At 38.1% G+C, this 15,151-nt stretch overlaps 1 protein-coding gene across 3 annotated transcripts in view; it reads right to left on the bottom strand.

The window, feature by feature from the left end:
• The window catches only part of jmjd1cb (jumonji domain containing 1Cb), a 99,678-nt gene that overhangs the window by 40,604 nt on the left and 43,923 nt on the right, over positions 1-15,151 (bottom strand). The window contains exon 1 of one of the 3 annotated variants that reach the window (XM_069188967.1): positions 10,834-11,062. The exons of the other annotated variants lie outside the window; for them this stretch is intronic. Coding sequence (XP_069045068.1) covers positions 10,834-10,866 — 33 coding nt within the window. The 5' untranslated portion in view covers positions 10,867-11,062. Of the gene's footprint in view, positions 1-10,833; positions 11,063-15,151 lie in introns of those variants that run through there. 3 annotated transcript variants of the gene reach the window in all.

Genomic DNA, 15,151 nt, shown 5'->3' on the forward strand with positions numbered 1-15,151 from the left:
ATGACCTTCAATTACCGTTCTGGCAAGGTTCAACAAGATGCATGTTAATTCTGGAAACACAGCGTTTTCCATCCTGACACACTGAAAACAAAACACTTCTGCAGACACAAGAACATTTAATTAATATGGCTTCACTGAAGTGAGACATAGGTCATTTAAATAGGATTTTAACAAAACTGTTAAATATTTGCATTTTCTTTCATCTTGTTTATTTGCTGTAATAAATAAAAGTAGCCCTACAGACAAAATATCAAGAAACTCTTCTAATACATTCATATTAGTCATGAGCTACTGAACAGTACTGTACTATTAGACCAAAGTTCTTTGAACAAAGTTATTATTTCATACATGCTACATTATGAAAATAGTTAATCATTCAATGTTTTTCTTAAGTATGTGTCAGGAACCTTTTATCTGTACATGCTTTGTGTTGTACATGTAGTTGTGCGATAATCAATTTTAAAGCTGCACTGAGTAACAAAAATATGGCTGCACATTACAGTTTAATGACAGTTATCATGAAATTGTGAGAATGCATGCACAAATAACTAAGAAAAATAACTGACCTTGTTAGTAAGCACTGGATTAAAAACAGCTCTGGATAATGTAATACTGTAGTAATGATGATTATTAGTATCTATGCAACATGAATATTAAGAGTAACACAGAGATGCATGTATTGTATCTCTATATGTAAATACAGATCTATACTACATTCCTTTGAAACACTACAGCTGGGTCATGACTGTACTTTACTCCTGTTTATGTGTGCTCTCTATAAATTTGTTTGGCAGACCAAGTTATCCTTTAAAACATCATACTGCAGTCCCTTCCCTGATGACAAACACCCCAACCCTCTGAAGGCAAATGCTTGCAGGAAAGTGGCAGAGCTCCAGCCAGCACTGCCCTGGGCTGAGGGTCTTCCCGAAAGGCCAAGGCAGACCTCGACAGCACTCCAGGTAGCAAATAACCATTAGGTTTTTATAAAGATTATATAGGTATGCCTCATTACAAACAGATTGGATTACTCCACATCGGCTTAGTGGCCATAGCTCTCTAGATATCCCTAATCCTCCTCAAGAACATAGAGGAAGTCACTTGAGTTCAGACAGTAGCTTCTTTGTTTCCACTTCAGCAGGCCCACTTCTGGCACTTAGGCAAAGGGCAGATAAAAGGAAGGCTGTGGTTGAATGTGTCTCGTGGTGAAAATTTGTGGTTGTTTTCTATCAACAAGAATACGACTTTCTACATCGTGCCTGTACTTGCTGAGCAAAACACCAAACAACAGGTCTCATAGTGGTCATCTCACAGGAAAACTGTCCTAATGTACGCTTACAACAACAGGCTATCAGATAAATTGCCCGCCACAGTAAACATTTAAATGAAATTGAATTTATTTTGTTTTTTCACCTTGAAGACTCAATGTTGCTGGAAAAAAATGAAAAAGTGAAAATACAAACCGAACTGTGAGTGTTAATTGTGTACTAATATTACATGTACAATCTTATTTTTTTCATGGGGAAAAAACATGTAATGAAAGCAGTGGTAATGACTGTAGTTGAGAAAGCTTTTTTTTTTTTCAAGGAGATTTCCATTAGAAACCAAGGTTTTCAATCTTTTCTGGCCACAAGACCCCTTTAATGAAACCCCACTGTGGACTCCTAATGCACACACATTTCAAGTGCAGTATTCGCTTATTAAAGTAATTCTAAAACATTAAAAACAAATGTCCAGATGTCATACCATAAATTCTATGAGAAGAGATCCACTGCTGATTTGAGAAACTACCCTAGCACTGAAAAGTGAAGAGTCTGTCTCTGGACACCCCCTGGACAGTCTCCAATTGCCTGTAAGGGGTCTTGGTTCACTCAGTGAAAGTCCTTGGATTGGAAAAAATTTAAAAGGGCAAAACATGGTTAGAGAATACAAACACAGAGCAGTTTCTGATATTGTGCACAATAAAAATATCAACTGCCTACATCTGTCTCTTCCATGCTTTCAGAATGCAACGAAATAATGACAATGTGTAAACTTAGTTTTTACCAAAAAGAAAAAATATGATCAAACGTCCATGTATAAAAGGAAACTTCACAAAGGATCCTAAGTTAAAAATATTGCGCTACGACTAAAGAAATAAAGAATTCCACCAGAAACAAGGCAATAATTTACGAGGTTGTGGCTGCTTAAGCATTTTGGAATACAAGAATCATTATCTCATCTGTGTTGTTAGAACCAGAGCTGAACGATGAGATCATCTCTGGAGATTTCCCCAGAAAACCTTAAAAGCTAGCTTTATTTCACGTGTATAAAATATATATTGCACAGAAGGGGAAGAAAAGAAAAGGGTAAAAAATGACACAGTGTCATTTCTCTTGACAGGACGCTTTTAGAAACTATCACACAGTGGAAGAAAGACTATTATCAAGTGGGTTGTCTCCACAAATAGAGTAACTGAAGTCCTCTTAACAACGCAGTGAAGCAATACATTAGCAACAATTGCAAAGAATGTCACATTCATGATTTTTAGATTGTTTATTTTGCAGCTTACCATAACGGCATCAGTTCCCCATGGCTACTTTAGAATACCCCTTCATTATCACAGCCAATTGAGTCAATGAAAGTATAACAGCTGAAACATTTTCTTTCCACTTTTCAACATAAACCTTTACTTGGTTTTCTGCAGCTTCTACACCCTGATGCAACTCTTCGCTCACACCACAATCACATACACCAAATTGGTTCCCACTGGGTTTCAAGCTGCTTGAACATTGTTTGAAAAATGTAATGGGACCTCCAAACGATGTTACCAATCGGCCTCACCTGAGCCTGTTTAAAACTTGGGCATAAGACAACACTGTGCACAAAGAACTGATCTCTATTGTCACTGATTCTAGGGAAGAAAATAATCAAAATCCTAATATGGCCACCAAACCATGTGACCCATCAACCTCATTTTCACTCAGACAGCTTCCCACAGACCCCTGCAATCCCAGATCACCTTCATTTGAATGATAATGGATTTTAAACAGTTCTGAAAACAAGGCAGAATGTGAAAAATAAAAGAAAAAACACTCAGTTTTCATGGCTTCTAGGCATGTCCCAATGTAGTGTGTTTGACTATGACCTGGTGCAGGCATGAGAATTGCTACAACCTGTGTGATGCAAAATTTGCAAAGTGGGAATTTTTCAGAAAAATGGTAGTCCAGCAGCTCCGATGGATTATACAGGACACCGTATTGTATATTTCAATGGTATACTCACATAAATGTATCCCAGAAGCAGTTTGCCATACAGGATGCATAATGACAAAGAACAAAAGATGGTCAGGCAGCCATGAAAGTGTAGACTGGAATCCAGTTTTCCTATATATGGAAATTGCATTGTCACTCCTGGAGTGAAACACTGGAGTTTGCAGGCTTAAGAGTTTTACCAAGCAGATGGTGGCATTGTGGCATTAATGCAATATGTATCATGTTGCTGTAATAGAAGTCTGAAGTCAGGAAACAGGTTTTAAGTGATGAAATCATTGAAGTCAATTAGTGTAGTGGTTCCTGACCACAGCAGTTTGAATTTTGAGGAAACAATGTTAGTCAGGCAGCCATCTTGATTAAGTAGGAACTTAACTTTGGCATGTTTATGCACTAGATTGATACCTATCAACTTTGGAAATGGACGATCGGTTTGTGGTGCAAAATGTGTATCGACAGAAAACAATATGTAGCAACCTTATTTGGCCATATTGGAATTGGATTTTAACCACAATGACAACGATCAAGTCTGGAGTTACGTAGCCAAACAGGTTTTCAAGAAGAGCAGTTAGCAACAGGGGATGTGTTTCGTCAAACACCCTCCTGTGGGCGTATACAGCATCGGTATAAATTGTGCCATTCAGAAGCAGCTTTGGTTGTTCCAGAATTCTGCTCAGTTTCAATTCAACTGGTGCAGGGGATCCCAAGTCAGAGGCGGTTTTAATTGTCAAAACAAAATGCCAGTCATGTGAACAGCTTGGTATAAGCAGGAGCCACAGTGTATCAGATGTTAACAGTACGCTCACTAGAATGAAAATGTCTTTGGAGTTAACTGGTCAGCTACAGTTTGTCTTAAGGATCATGCTATTGTAAAAGAAATGGTGCTCAGGCATTCATCTCCGTTTACTTCATCACCAGTTGTGAGAATAAAAATTAATTCAGGGGTCCATTAACTTTAAAACCCTTGGTTGTCCCTTTCAAGAATCATTTCAATCGATGCAGCACTTTGTAAGACGTTTTTAAACACACAGGTAAGGAATTGGAATAGAAAGGGGTTTCAAATGCACAGGTCAGGCTGTCATTGAGCTGACAATGAACCCCATTTTTCTTCACAAATTCCATGGCTCATTTGTTCTGGTGTGAAGAACTAGTGTAAAGATGCCAGGCACTCCAGTTTTCTAATACGAATAGTTTCAGAAGAGGAAAAAAAAAAACAAGGAAGAAAATATTGATACTGCTTGAAATACTAAAAATCATTTCTATCACTACAGGCTGCCCTGTAGTAACTATTGTAAGAATTGTTCCAACAACAGCAATAATAATAATAATAATAATAATAATAATAATAATAATAATAATAATAATAATAATAATAGCAACTTGCTTGTTCACGTCATGCAAAAAAGGCAGCTGTTCCACGTTCCAGCTCAGGCTGTGCAAACTGCACACTAAAACACAGCAAGATCTTTTAAATAAAGCCTGCATTTGGATATGCAAACAATTTTTGGAGTAACACTTTGAAAGATTAATGGAAGCACAATAACATTTTGCTCCATAAAAAAATTCACACTATTTGTCAGTACATTCAAATTGATGAGGCTGGTAGTAAATTGTGAACATTCAGCAGCTCCAACAGTTTCTTTTTCATGGTGTGCGGTGTTTATTTCCACAGCACTTGAGAATCCCTGAAATAACTTCCTATGGGAAATATTTTTCATAGCACAACACTTCCTTTGGAAAACGTTAGGCTGCTATCTTTTCTATGTATGAAATATTTATTACGTACTTATAGTTTAAAAGTTGAAATATTCCCCCCACTAGTCAGATAAATAGACCCGTTATTAACATCAAGCAGGCAAATGTCAAAATTAACTAAATCAGATCCTGCCTGGCCACTGTGAAAACTAAGATCAAAAACAATTTGATGCAGTAATTGCTAAAGCCTGCATACACTGCTCCTTCCAAAAAGCCAAAGAGGATATTGCATCATGCTGCTGTATTTTGCATTTCTGTATGATTTATCTTAGAAATAAAGTACAGTAGGTGACCCGAGTTAACTCAACTCCAGCAAGGCTCACAGCTTCATCGTCGTTGCAATTTTTGTGATCAAAGCCAGCCCAGGGCAGTCCATTAGGAACACTTGAAGGTGAAAGCTTTTCTGATCAAAAAGGAAAAAAAAGCAGCAAGGAAAATAGAGTTCTACATAATATACGGCTTCCATGACAAATAAATTCTGAGAGGACAGGGTGTTCCAACACGTTGCCTCGACAAATGGGATGATAGAAAAGAACAGTGAATGCAGTTATCCACTCAGACTTAATTACTTTCTTTTTAATCAAACCATTAATTATACCTAGGCCTACAGCTGCTAACACCATTTGTTTAGTAAGAGGAGTATGTTCAAGGTTATAATAGGAAGTCATTGCTAAATACTCGCTAAACTAGAGGTTCATCCCTTTTAATTAAGAGAAAACAACCCTTAACTATTGATCACACAAACAGGCTTCTGAACATCTATGGCATGGAGCAGCAATCCAAATGCTGAAATGGCCTTATTATAGCTGAGACCGTAAGAATGATGGGGCCCAAAACCCCACTATAAAAACAGACAGAAAATTAAGGGGTTATTATTTGCCATTAACAGACAGATCAGACAACACCTTTTACTCAAAATTACTAGCACATTTAACCTCAGAAATTCTTTGCTCAATGCTCAGCCACGGCAGGCAAAGCTAGAGATATAAAATCCAATACATAAACACAATTAACAGTTCGATCAAATAAAAAAAGACATTCTGCATGAAAATTACTTCAGATGCAGAAAATATCAATATTCACATTTTTTATTTGTTCATCACATTTAAAAGTAATTATCACTTATGGAAACCATGGCGTGCCACTAAACACCATTATAGGTTTAAGCATTGATTTTTTATGTCGTATAAAAATGCAGAACAATACAGCCTTTATTTGCCTCTATGGGCCTTTCAAGATGATTGTAAGTCTGCCCACCAGTAGCTGCCACCTCAGCTTTATCAACTCTCTCCAAAGACATGCTTATTTGGTTCATAACAGGCCAAGATGGTTTCCCAAAGACAGAGTTAATAGCAGGCTGATCACAGCTCTACTGCACTTCAGCAATCTCCCGAGGCCCAGGCATGGATTATTCCTGAAAGGTAGACTGGCAAGGGACTGTGTCCTAAGGAATGTGCTGTTTGCCTGACAGATGTTTATGATAAAATCTGCTTTATCTTTGTATTCAAGGAAGTGTTTTCTCTTCTCCACACCTACTATTTTATTTTAACGTTTAAAATGAACATGCATTGACATTTACTAAATATTCAATAATGAAAATTAACACAATCACATGCTTAAGAAAGTACTGTAGTAAATCAAGTCTGTAGAATAGTGACATTCACTTGCTAGAAATTTGTTCTACTTCAGATGTCCTGTTGCACAAGCATTTTGCCTGATGCTCTTTCTTACTGTTAGCACTGTTCTGCTTTCTGCTAAACTCATGGATTCACTGATCAATTTATTTTTTTTACACTTTTAATGACTTTTGAATCATTTGCACTAATATGTGCTAGCTGCAAAATGCCACCCTTTAAGCTTTTGTAAAACATGCAGTTTAATTATCGCTTATTTATACCCCTAGTTTGCCCTGATAAAACATTAAGGACATATCAAATGTACACATTAAGAAACACTAAAAACCCTTTTTAGTGCATAGATTCTATACAAAGTTACAACACAATATTACACAATGCTTCATCATCATTCTAAGAACAGGTGAAGGTTTTCTCTTCATGCACTATGCACTAAAGCTACTGAAAAATCTAAAAGAGGTGGGTCTTTTTAATAGCACATACCCTCAATTAATACTGGCATTCAATACAAACACAAGTCTTCACACATACAAGTAAATTCATTATTTTTTCCTCTAATCCCCCTGAAATGTTAGCCTACATTTTTGGAAGCCTGCTTGCTACATAAAAGCTTTAAAATTAGGACAGAAGAGCCTGCCAAATAATGTCTTTCAGAAACTGCAGGCAAGCTGCCAATAAGATATCTGTAAAGCAAGAAGGGCAACCATCCATTAGTTATAATGCAAGCTTTGCACACTGCACCAGATTGCTTTCAAGTCACATGGCATGCTGGATTAATTTATCTATTGCTACTTTTAAAGATGCAGAAAAGTACTTCACAAATGAACCGTAACAAGGAACTGTGCATTTGGTCTGATCAAATGAACGTGCCAAGGTCAAGATCATATTAATATACAGGATGTACCCAACAAAAAAATTTGGGTGCTCATGACTCAATCGGCAGTACACAATTCTCTAAGCTATAACATCGGTCCCACCTTTTGTGTTTCAACATAGTAAACAAGTAAATGCACTTCTGAACTATTCTCCTTTTCATTCAGCTTCCTCCCTCACTGCACCAGCGAATCAATGACTATGTTAGCAAGGGTAGGCTCTAAGCCTGTGCAAACTGTATAAAAACTCTCCAGTACTGTTTCAGCAGTTTTTGCTTTTTTAACCATCTGCATCACTTCAGAATAGCCATGCAACCCTAAAATACACTGACAACATTCTAATTAATGCTGGGAATAAAGTACAGTCACTGTTGAAGTGGCTTTCCTAAAACTAACCTGAAAAAAACCCAATTAGGATATCACAGAGCAAAAATACAGCCAGTCACTGGTGTGCTAGTTCAACTACAAGCATGTGATTGCTACAGTCTCTTCTGGGGTGTAGCCATATAGTTCTGCACAGCTGTTTCCATTTAAGAAGCAAAACATGCAAGAAAAAAACCCCCAGTATTACCAGATTAGTATCGACATTAGATTTCTGCAAACCTTGTCAGACTGTGGGATAAAATAGTTCCTTAACTCAAACTGTTCAAATCACAAGTGCTCTTTGTCATCTCCCCACATCTAGGCAATGCAACAAGTTACTTTACAAAGCAGGCAGGCACTTGCCCTGAACACTCCTCTGCCTGCTCCAGATATATTACACTGCGAAGACCAATCTCAATTTACCAATAATGGGACAATGATAAAGTGTTTTGATCAGTGTTTTGTGGATGCCAATTCAAGAAATCTGTAAATCCGTAACTCACCACCTCAAAAACGCAGAGACAAGAAAGTCACCCCAAAAACAAACATACTACTTCAGTTTGTCTCTAAACATTTCTTACACCAACGTCACCCTCTTTTCCCAAATGTTCTTAAAAGAAAACTTAAGTCATAGTGTAGTACAGAAGGTGGGGAGCTGTGTCAGCATGCGTAGGCTGCAAAGGAACAAGTAATAGGTTTATTCCATGCTGAAAAAAAGAAGAAAGACAACACAACGTTACGGCCTGAAGAAGGCTCCACGGCCGAAACGTCGTGTTCTCTTTCTTCTTTTTTTCAGCATGGAATAAACCTATTACTTGTTCCCGTGTAGTAAAGAAACCAGTTGACAAATTGGCATTGAGAAACATTCAGATCACCTAAAGCAAATTTAATTCAAGAACAGTATAAAATTAAATACAGATTGTTAGATTCTGTCTAAATAAAAATTCACTCTGGAAAGGAAAAGACAGAACAATGGTTTACCTCTTAAATCTAAAGTATCATATTTTCTGAAGGAGGAAAAGGATATGACTGCCTAAAATACACTCCCAAGAATGAAGCTACTGGCAGGCCTGTGATACCACATATTTTCAGCCCTTCGGGGAAGCAGGTCTGTGAATTCATTTGTCTGCTGCTGATTGCATTTTCGAAGAACATAATCCTCCTTGCCTCTTCCCCTCTGCTGCCGGTGTATTGTAAGGATTCTTTTAATCAGAAGGCATTCCCAGACAAAGAAGCCCAATGGAGAAGTGCTCCAACTGCAAGGCAACAGTGCACTGATCATCAGTGAAGTCAGTGAAGTAACTCAGAACAGCTGCCCAGTAACCTTCATGGCCTGCTTCTACATAAGCAGGCACACTAAGATATAATGAAAGAGCTGCAGACAATCAGAGTGTGCATACACACAAAATGTATTCTACAGATTGTCAATTCCTTCCTGTACTATTAATTCTTAATTCAGCTGGAGCACAGACCCAAAATCTGAAAGCAGATTTCACAAGTGAGAGAGACAAAAATACAAAGACCTTAAGCAAATAAACAGACAGGTTTGAAAGAACATAAACAGCGGGGTTAATCATTTGTTGTGTCTTGTGCAAGGCAGCAGAGTATTTCACTGTGCGTCTGTGACTAGAAACCCCTGCAGGATTTCAGTCCACTCCTGGCACAGAATCTGCGGGAATGTGTGCCAGGAAATGGGTTCTGCCCAATGTACTCATTGGGGTTCATGCTCAGTAATTCGCCAGGCCACAGAAATGTGATGTTTGACTTTTTTTTGTGATCTAAGCCTACGGCACCACCTGCACTTAACTGATTTCTTTAAACAGAAGAACGCTGGTCCCGATGTGTACCAGACCCCCATCAAGAAAGCTGATGCGCAGGTTCTGCCTCAGGAGTTGGCTGCTGTCCCACAGGCCAGGACTGCTGATATCATCAACATCATGTACACTCAGAAGATAATAGTCAAATTAGTTCTCCTCAACACAGAAGAGGAAAAAAAAATATTTTAATGTCAGCACTTAAGCAGTTGGACCCCCACATGCAGCCCGAGCTGAAACAATCCATTATCAGAAAGCCTTCTGGTTATGCGAGAGCTGCACGAGGCAGGACTGCACCCTGGACCTGCCAGAACCCAGAGGACACCTGCATGTACATGGAGAGAACGTGGGAACTGTGCTCAGTGGGCCTCCCAGACACGACCCTTCAGGAATGATCTGCTTCTCATCACTTCAACCCTTTTCCTAACAATAGACTTCTTAAGAGCCCTGCCTGAGCAATAATTTACAGATTTTGACAGAATAAATCAATTTACGGATATTCCTGTATGACGTTTCTTTTAAAAAAGCAATTTGCAAACTGTTCAAACCCAAAATGCTTCCAAAACAAAAGAAAAGGACAAGAAATTCAACTTATTTATTATGCAGACCTAGTATTTCTGTCCAGTGCAACAAACCAGTGAATTAGTACATTCTAAATAACCCTTTCAAAATTCAATATTATTTCCCTTGAGTAATGTTAAACATTTATAGTGGCATATGGAGAAGTCATGCTTAAGTTGTACCATCTGCAGTATCTCACAATACTTCAAACTCACTTCAGCTGATGATTTGTATTATATGTTGCAGAGTATGACTTAAATGTAAACATTCAATTTTCTATATGAACACAGCAATACTCAGTTATTCTAACATGAGAATGATAAGGGATGCCAACGTCTACATATGCAATGTGTTTTAGCAGCGCGTTTTAACAGCAGAAAAAATGATGCAATCCAGTTCTAAATTTAGCCTGTTAAGAGGAAGAAAAACTACTTTAAATTCTAACAGAGCATTTAAAAAAACAGGAGCGAAAAATAATTAAGGTTCTCATTCATATAAAACTGTATACAGTAGTGAAAAAGCTCTCATAACGGAAGCACTATAAAACATAGGCTACAGTAATGGGGGAAATGAATGAAGAACTCACCACAAAAATGCACTTCCCCTCGAAATAGTACATGAAGTATACCTTCTTACTGCAAATTCTCTGCCAGGGCCACCCAGGTAGTAACAAAGGCAATCAATTACACCAGCCTACTGCACAGAACAGCGTTCTCCGAGTCTGCCGAATGCATAAGATCAGGGAGCATAAGAAAAGATGTTGAGCTTTGTAGCAATCAGAAGTAGGGAAAAATAAATCTAATCTTCTGAGGGTGTTCAGATACAGCTAACATAAGTCTCTAATACTCCAGAGATAGCATACAGGAAACCCACAGAAATTTCACTTCCCCACACCCTGACTTTAAGGTAATCTGAAACGGGTGTGAACACTTCCACTGTTGAAAAACAATGCAAACCCCTACTGGCAACGCATCTCTCTGCAGCTCTGGAACATGCAGCAACACATTTCATCTGATGTAACCACAAAGTGCCTTCTGCATGTCCTAGCGTCTCAAAGCAACATCATTTGCTCTTCTTACATTTGAAAAAAAATACACCGTGCAAGCGTAAAATCAGATTAATAGAAAAAACATTTTACTATCAAATATTAACTCGAGATTGCAAATCACAGAATGTGGCGAGACAGGTTTCTAGTCGTTTGTGTTTTGCAATGTACTCAAATAAACGTAGCGTTTACAGCTTCAAGCTCAGAAAGGTCATTATATATTGGTCTGAACCTCAGCACAGGCACAGACATACAGCAGATAGACTTTGACAGTTTCTGCTCAAACTGTGGAAATCGAAGTCCAAGGTAAGCAAATGCTTGGCTCCAGCCCTCAGGGTCAATACACAAGCAAGCCTGATCTTGTGTTTCACATGGCTTTAACTCCTCAGATATCCACAGAGCATGAAGCAATCTGGCCATGAATATCCGCAAAATCATGCAGAGCATGCAGCGTATGTGTAGTGTGAGGCCAGAAGCGAGTTAGGTCGGAGTCCCACCTTCAGTATATAGCAGCCTTTTGGTAATGCACTGCAAGGAAGTACTTGTGTAAAGTGACATGATAATGTAACACTACCAATTAGATCAAATATTGCTCCCCTTTTACATCTACATGTTGTACAGTATGTAGTATTTTCAACAATGTCCTGTGCTTTGGGTATTAGAATGTTTACCAGAAATATTTAAACCTATATTCATCACAATACACATATCACTTAAAAGTCTGACTTAATTGCCTCAGGGAAGAAAGCTCTCACACCTTTCATTTCAGTGTCTGAGGATAATGTTTGGTTAAAACACGCAAGGCACTCAAAGTTTGGACATGGACCACAATCCCAAATCTTAAAATAAAATCTAAAAATGAAAAAAACTGATAAAGTGTTATCCTATTAGGTAACTGAGGAAAAGTGAATTCCAATTTGAAGTAGCTCTAATTATCATAACAAAACAAAGCAGATAGGTTCGCTAATACATGTACCATTTTACAGTTCTGAATTCTTTTATTTCAAGATTAAACACATGACTGAGCAAAGACAGGGGCTTGGATTCATTAGATGATAATTAAGCAATCTTATGTAAAAATACGCAACAAAAGTTAATTTTAAACTACTACTGCACGTGTAAAAAAATATTCAAGACATACGGATAAAAACCAGGATCAAAAAAGTTCCACATTACTTTCGAATCAAAATATAAGCTTTTGAAAAAAATTAAAGGCAAAAACAACCATTTAACCATTAGAAATAGCAATCTCAACATAATATCTCAAACGACATAACTTGAATTACTTCAGTCAGCCTTGACATAACTCTGAGGGGTTAATATTACGGCTCTCGAGCACAGATAAAAAAACCGAACACTGCTTGAGCAGAGGAGGAAGGGGAACGTCCTTTGAATGCGAGTCGATAGGCCTGCTGTATGGTAATCTAATTTTGAAATCCAGAGCATTTGTATTGAGGTACAGTGATCTGCTATCCCACCCTACATGTCTACCGCTATTCCAGTCCCCCCCTCCCCACGCCCTGTGAAGAAAGGCTCGAGTAGCCTGAGGCTCCCCCTGTAAATGCTGCCTGCCAATGATTGCTACCATTAAGCAGCCAGCTGTGCAGTTGGCAGTGAAGGATCATCTGTATATTCCCAGTCTCAGCATAACCCCCCCCTCCTCAACTCTCTCTCAAACACTCGGCAATTTCCAAGAACCCCCCCCGGGCAGCTGCACACATGCTTGGGCAACATTAAGTATCAGCACACTTTACCAGATGATTGAAAACTTGGGAACTAGAGGGCAGGGGGGAGCTGGCTAAAGAGAGGCAGCTCTACCAAATAATTATGGGCTTACCAGTCTAATACAGTATTTTAAAAACATATCAGCAAACGCATAAAAGCAATAAATTTAGCCCCCACAGACACAAGGCACTGCTCAATCTGTACTTGCAGCCTGGTAAAAGACTAACAACAGACAAGGGCGTCTGTTGTTTTGTAAGTTATTAAACCAATATTACTGTAAAAGTGCAGTAACTCAACAGCATACAGACCTGAATTATTACATGAATGCTGCAAGTAAGTGATATTCCAGTTTTACTGACAGCTAAAGCAGATTTTAAGTTGCATAGATATTCCAGTCATAAGGTAAAAACGTGTGCTTTCCACAATTTTGCATTACAGGGTTTAATACATAGTAGATTTCAAAGCATAACCTTTAGAAAATGACTGAAATTTATTTTGCACACAATATTTATTTGATGTTTATATGAAGATCCTTTTCTGAGGGTAAACAGATCAGATTCCAGTGTATTTCATCAGCCTGACTGAAGCAATTTAAACCCCCCAACAAAAAGCTATTGTAGTCAGTGTAAACTGTGAGGGTGTGCTGAAAACAGTAAATGTCTATCCTTTATTTGTCTAAATGACAGCTCAGACAGTGACTCTTGGGAGAAGGAGGAGCCAGCAGTACCTAACAACGTTAATCATTTCCTGGGTTTTAGAAGAGACTAGATTTGCTAAGGGTGAGCTGGGGTCACTTGGACTCAACCAGTAAATTATTAAACCAGACTTGCTGTGCAAGTGATTATTCCTTACAACTTCAAGAAAGAACTGTGTTATATAATGACATTCACCTAATTTAGAAAGCAACTGAAATAATAAAGGCTCTTTTCTCTATTTTCCCAAATAGAGAACTGCTGTAATTTTTACATTTTGTTTTGATATTTGTTAAATAAAGAAGGAAACAATGTGCAGCCCACACATAGGGTGAAATGCAGCTCCTATTAAACACTTATCCTTAGCGATGTGCAGGTAACTGAATGTTTGGTCGCTAGAATTATTTAGGACAGAATTCATCAGGTATGCAGTAAAACCATATCTTTCGAAGTGCCAATGGACCAAACATGATTGCCTTACAGAGAACTAAAAATCATTTTTGAGTATTCTATTCCCACAGACAATTCTTTCTGCATGGTGAGAGCAAAATTCTTACTGCAGCAGTAGTTTAAAACAACATTTCAGGACACATTACAAGCTGGAATCTGAAAGAGTTTTTAGATAGAAGAGAAACTAAGAAATTAAAAAAAGGAAACAGAAGCACACAGCTGTCTTTGCCTGTCCCATGCGGAGAGCACACAACAGTGGTTCCCACAGCAGCAGAAAAACAGACCTGACCAGCTGGCCCCTTGTTGTGTACACCAAACCAAAGACTTAAACTCAAAGTGTGTGAATGAGCTTCACTTAGAAGCATTTGCAAGGTGGCAGTTGTTATTTAACAAGGTACAATGTTAACCAGCTGCAAACTCCTTGTGACTGGGTTGAACTGAAGGTGACATGTTTTAAATACAACATGCTCAGTACTTCCAAGTCTGGTTTGGATTCGTGTTGTGAGATAATACTGCAGATCTTTGGCTCTATGAATTAACCAGCCTGTCACCAGCAGCAGATATACACTGGTCTGACAGTGTAGAGACCTACAATACCACTAAATATATATAACATTTTCAGTCTCAAACATTGCAAATATTAATACTGCAGTGATTGCGATTCTTAAAGTAAGAGCACTCATTTCTGAATAGTTTTGCTTGTTTTTCATTTTTTGAAAACTAGAAAAAATTCTAGAAAAGGGCATGATCCACGTTTTAGTACAGGAAGTGGATATCGAAAATCCCTGCGCATCAGTGTCCAATGTGATAGGGAGAGAAATGAATTGGACTTTTCTAAATCACAGAAAAGGCATTTAACATTTACTACTGCAAAAAAGCATACAATTTACCACTGTCAAAATTGCCTATATATGACAGTTAATAAAAACTAACTTGCATATTTGTCATCTCTCAGATCACGTAAAATGTCCTATGTTATCAGCTGTCATGAC

This window comes from Lepisosteus oculatus, chromosome 4 (genome assembly GCF_040954835.1).
Source record: "Lepisosteus oculatus isolate fLepOcu1 chromosome 4, fLepOcu1.hap2, whole genome shotgun sequence".
NCBI lineage: Eukaryota > Metazoa > Chordata > Actinopteri > Semionotiformes > Lepisosteidae > Lepisosteus > Lepisosteus oculatus.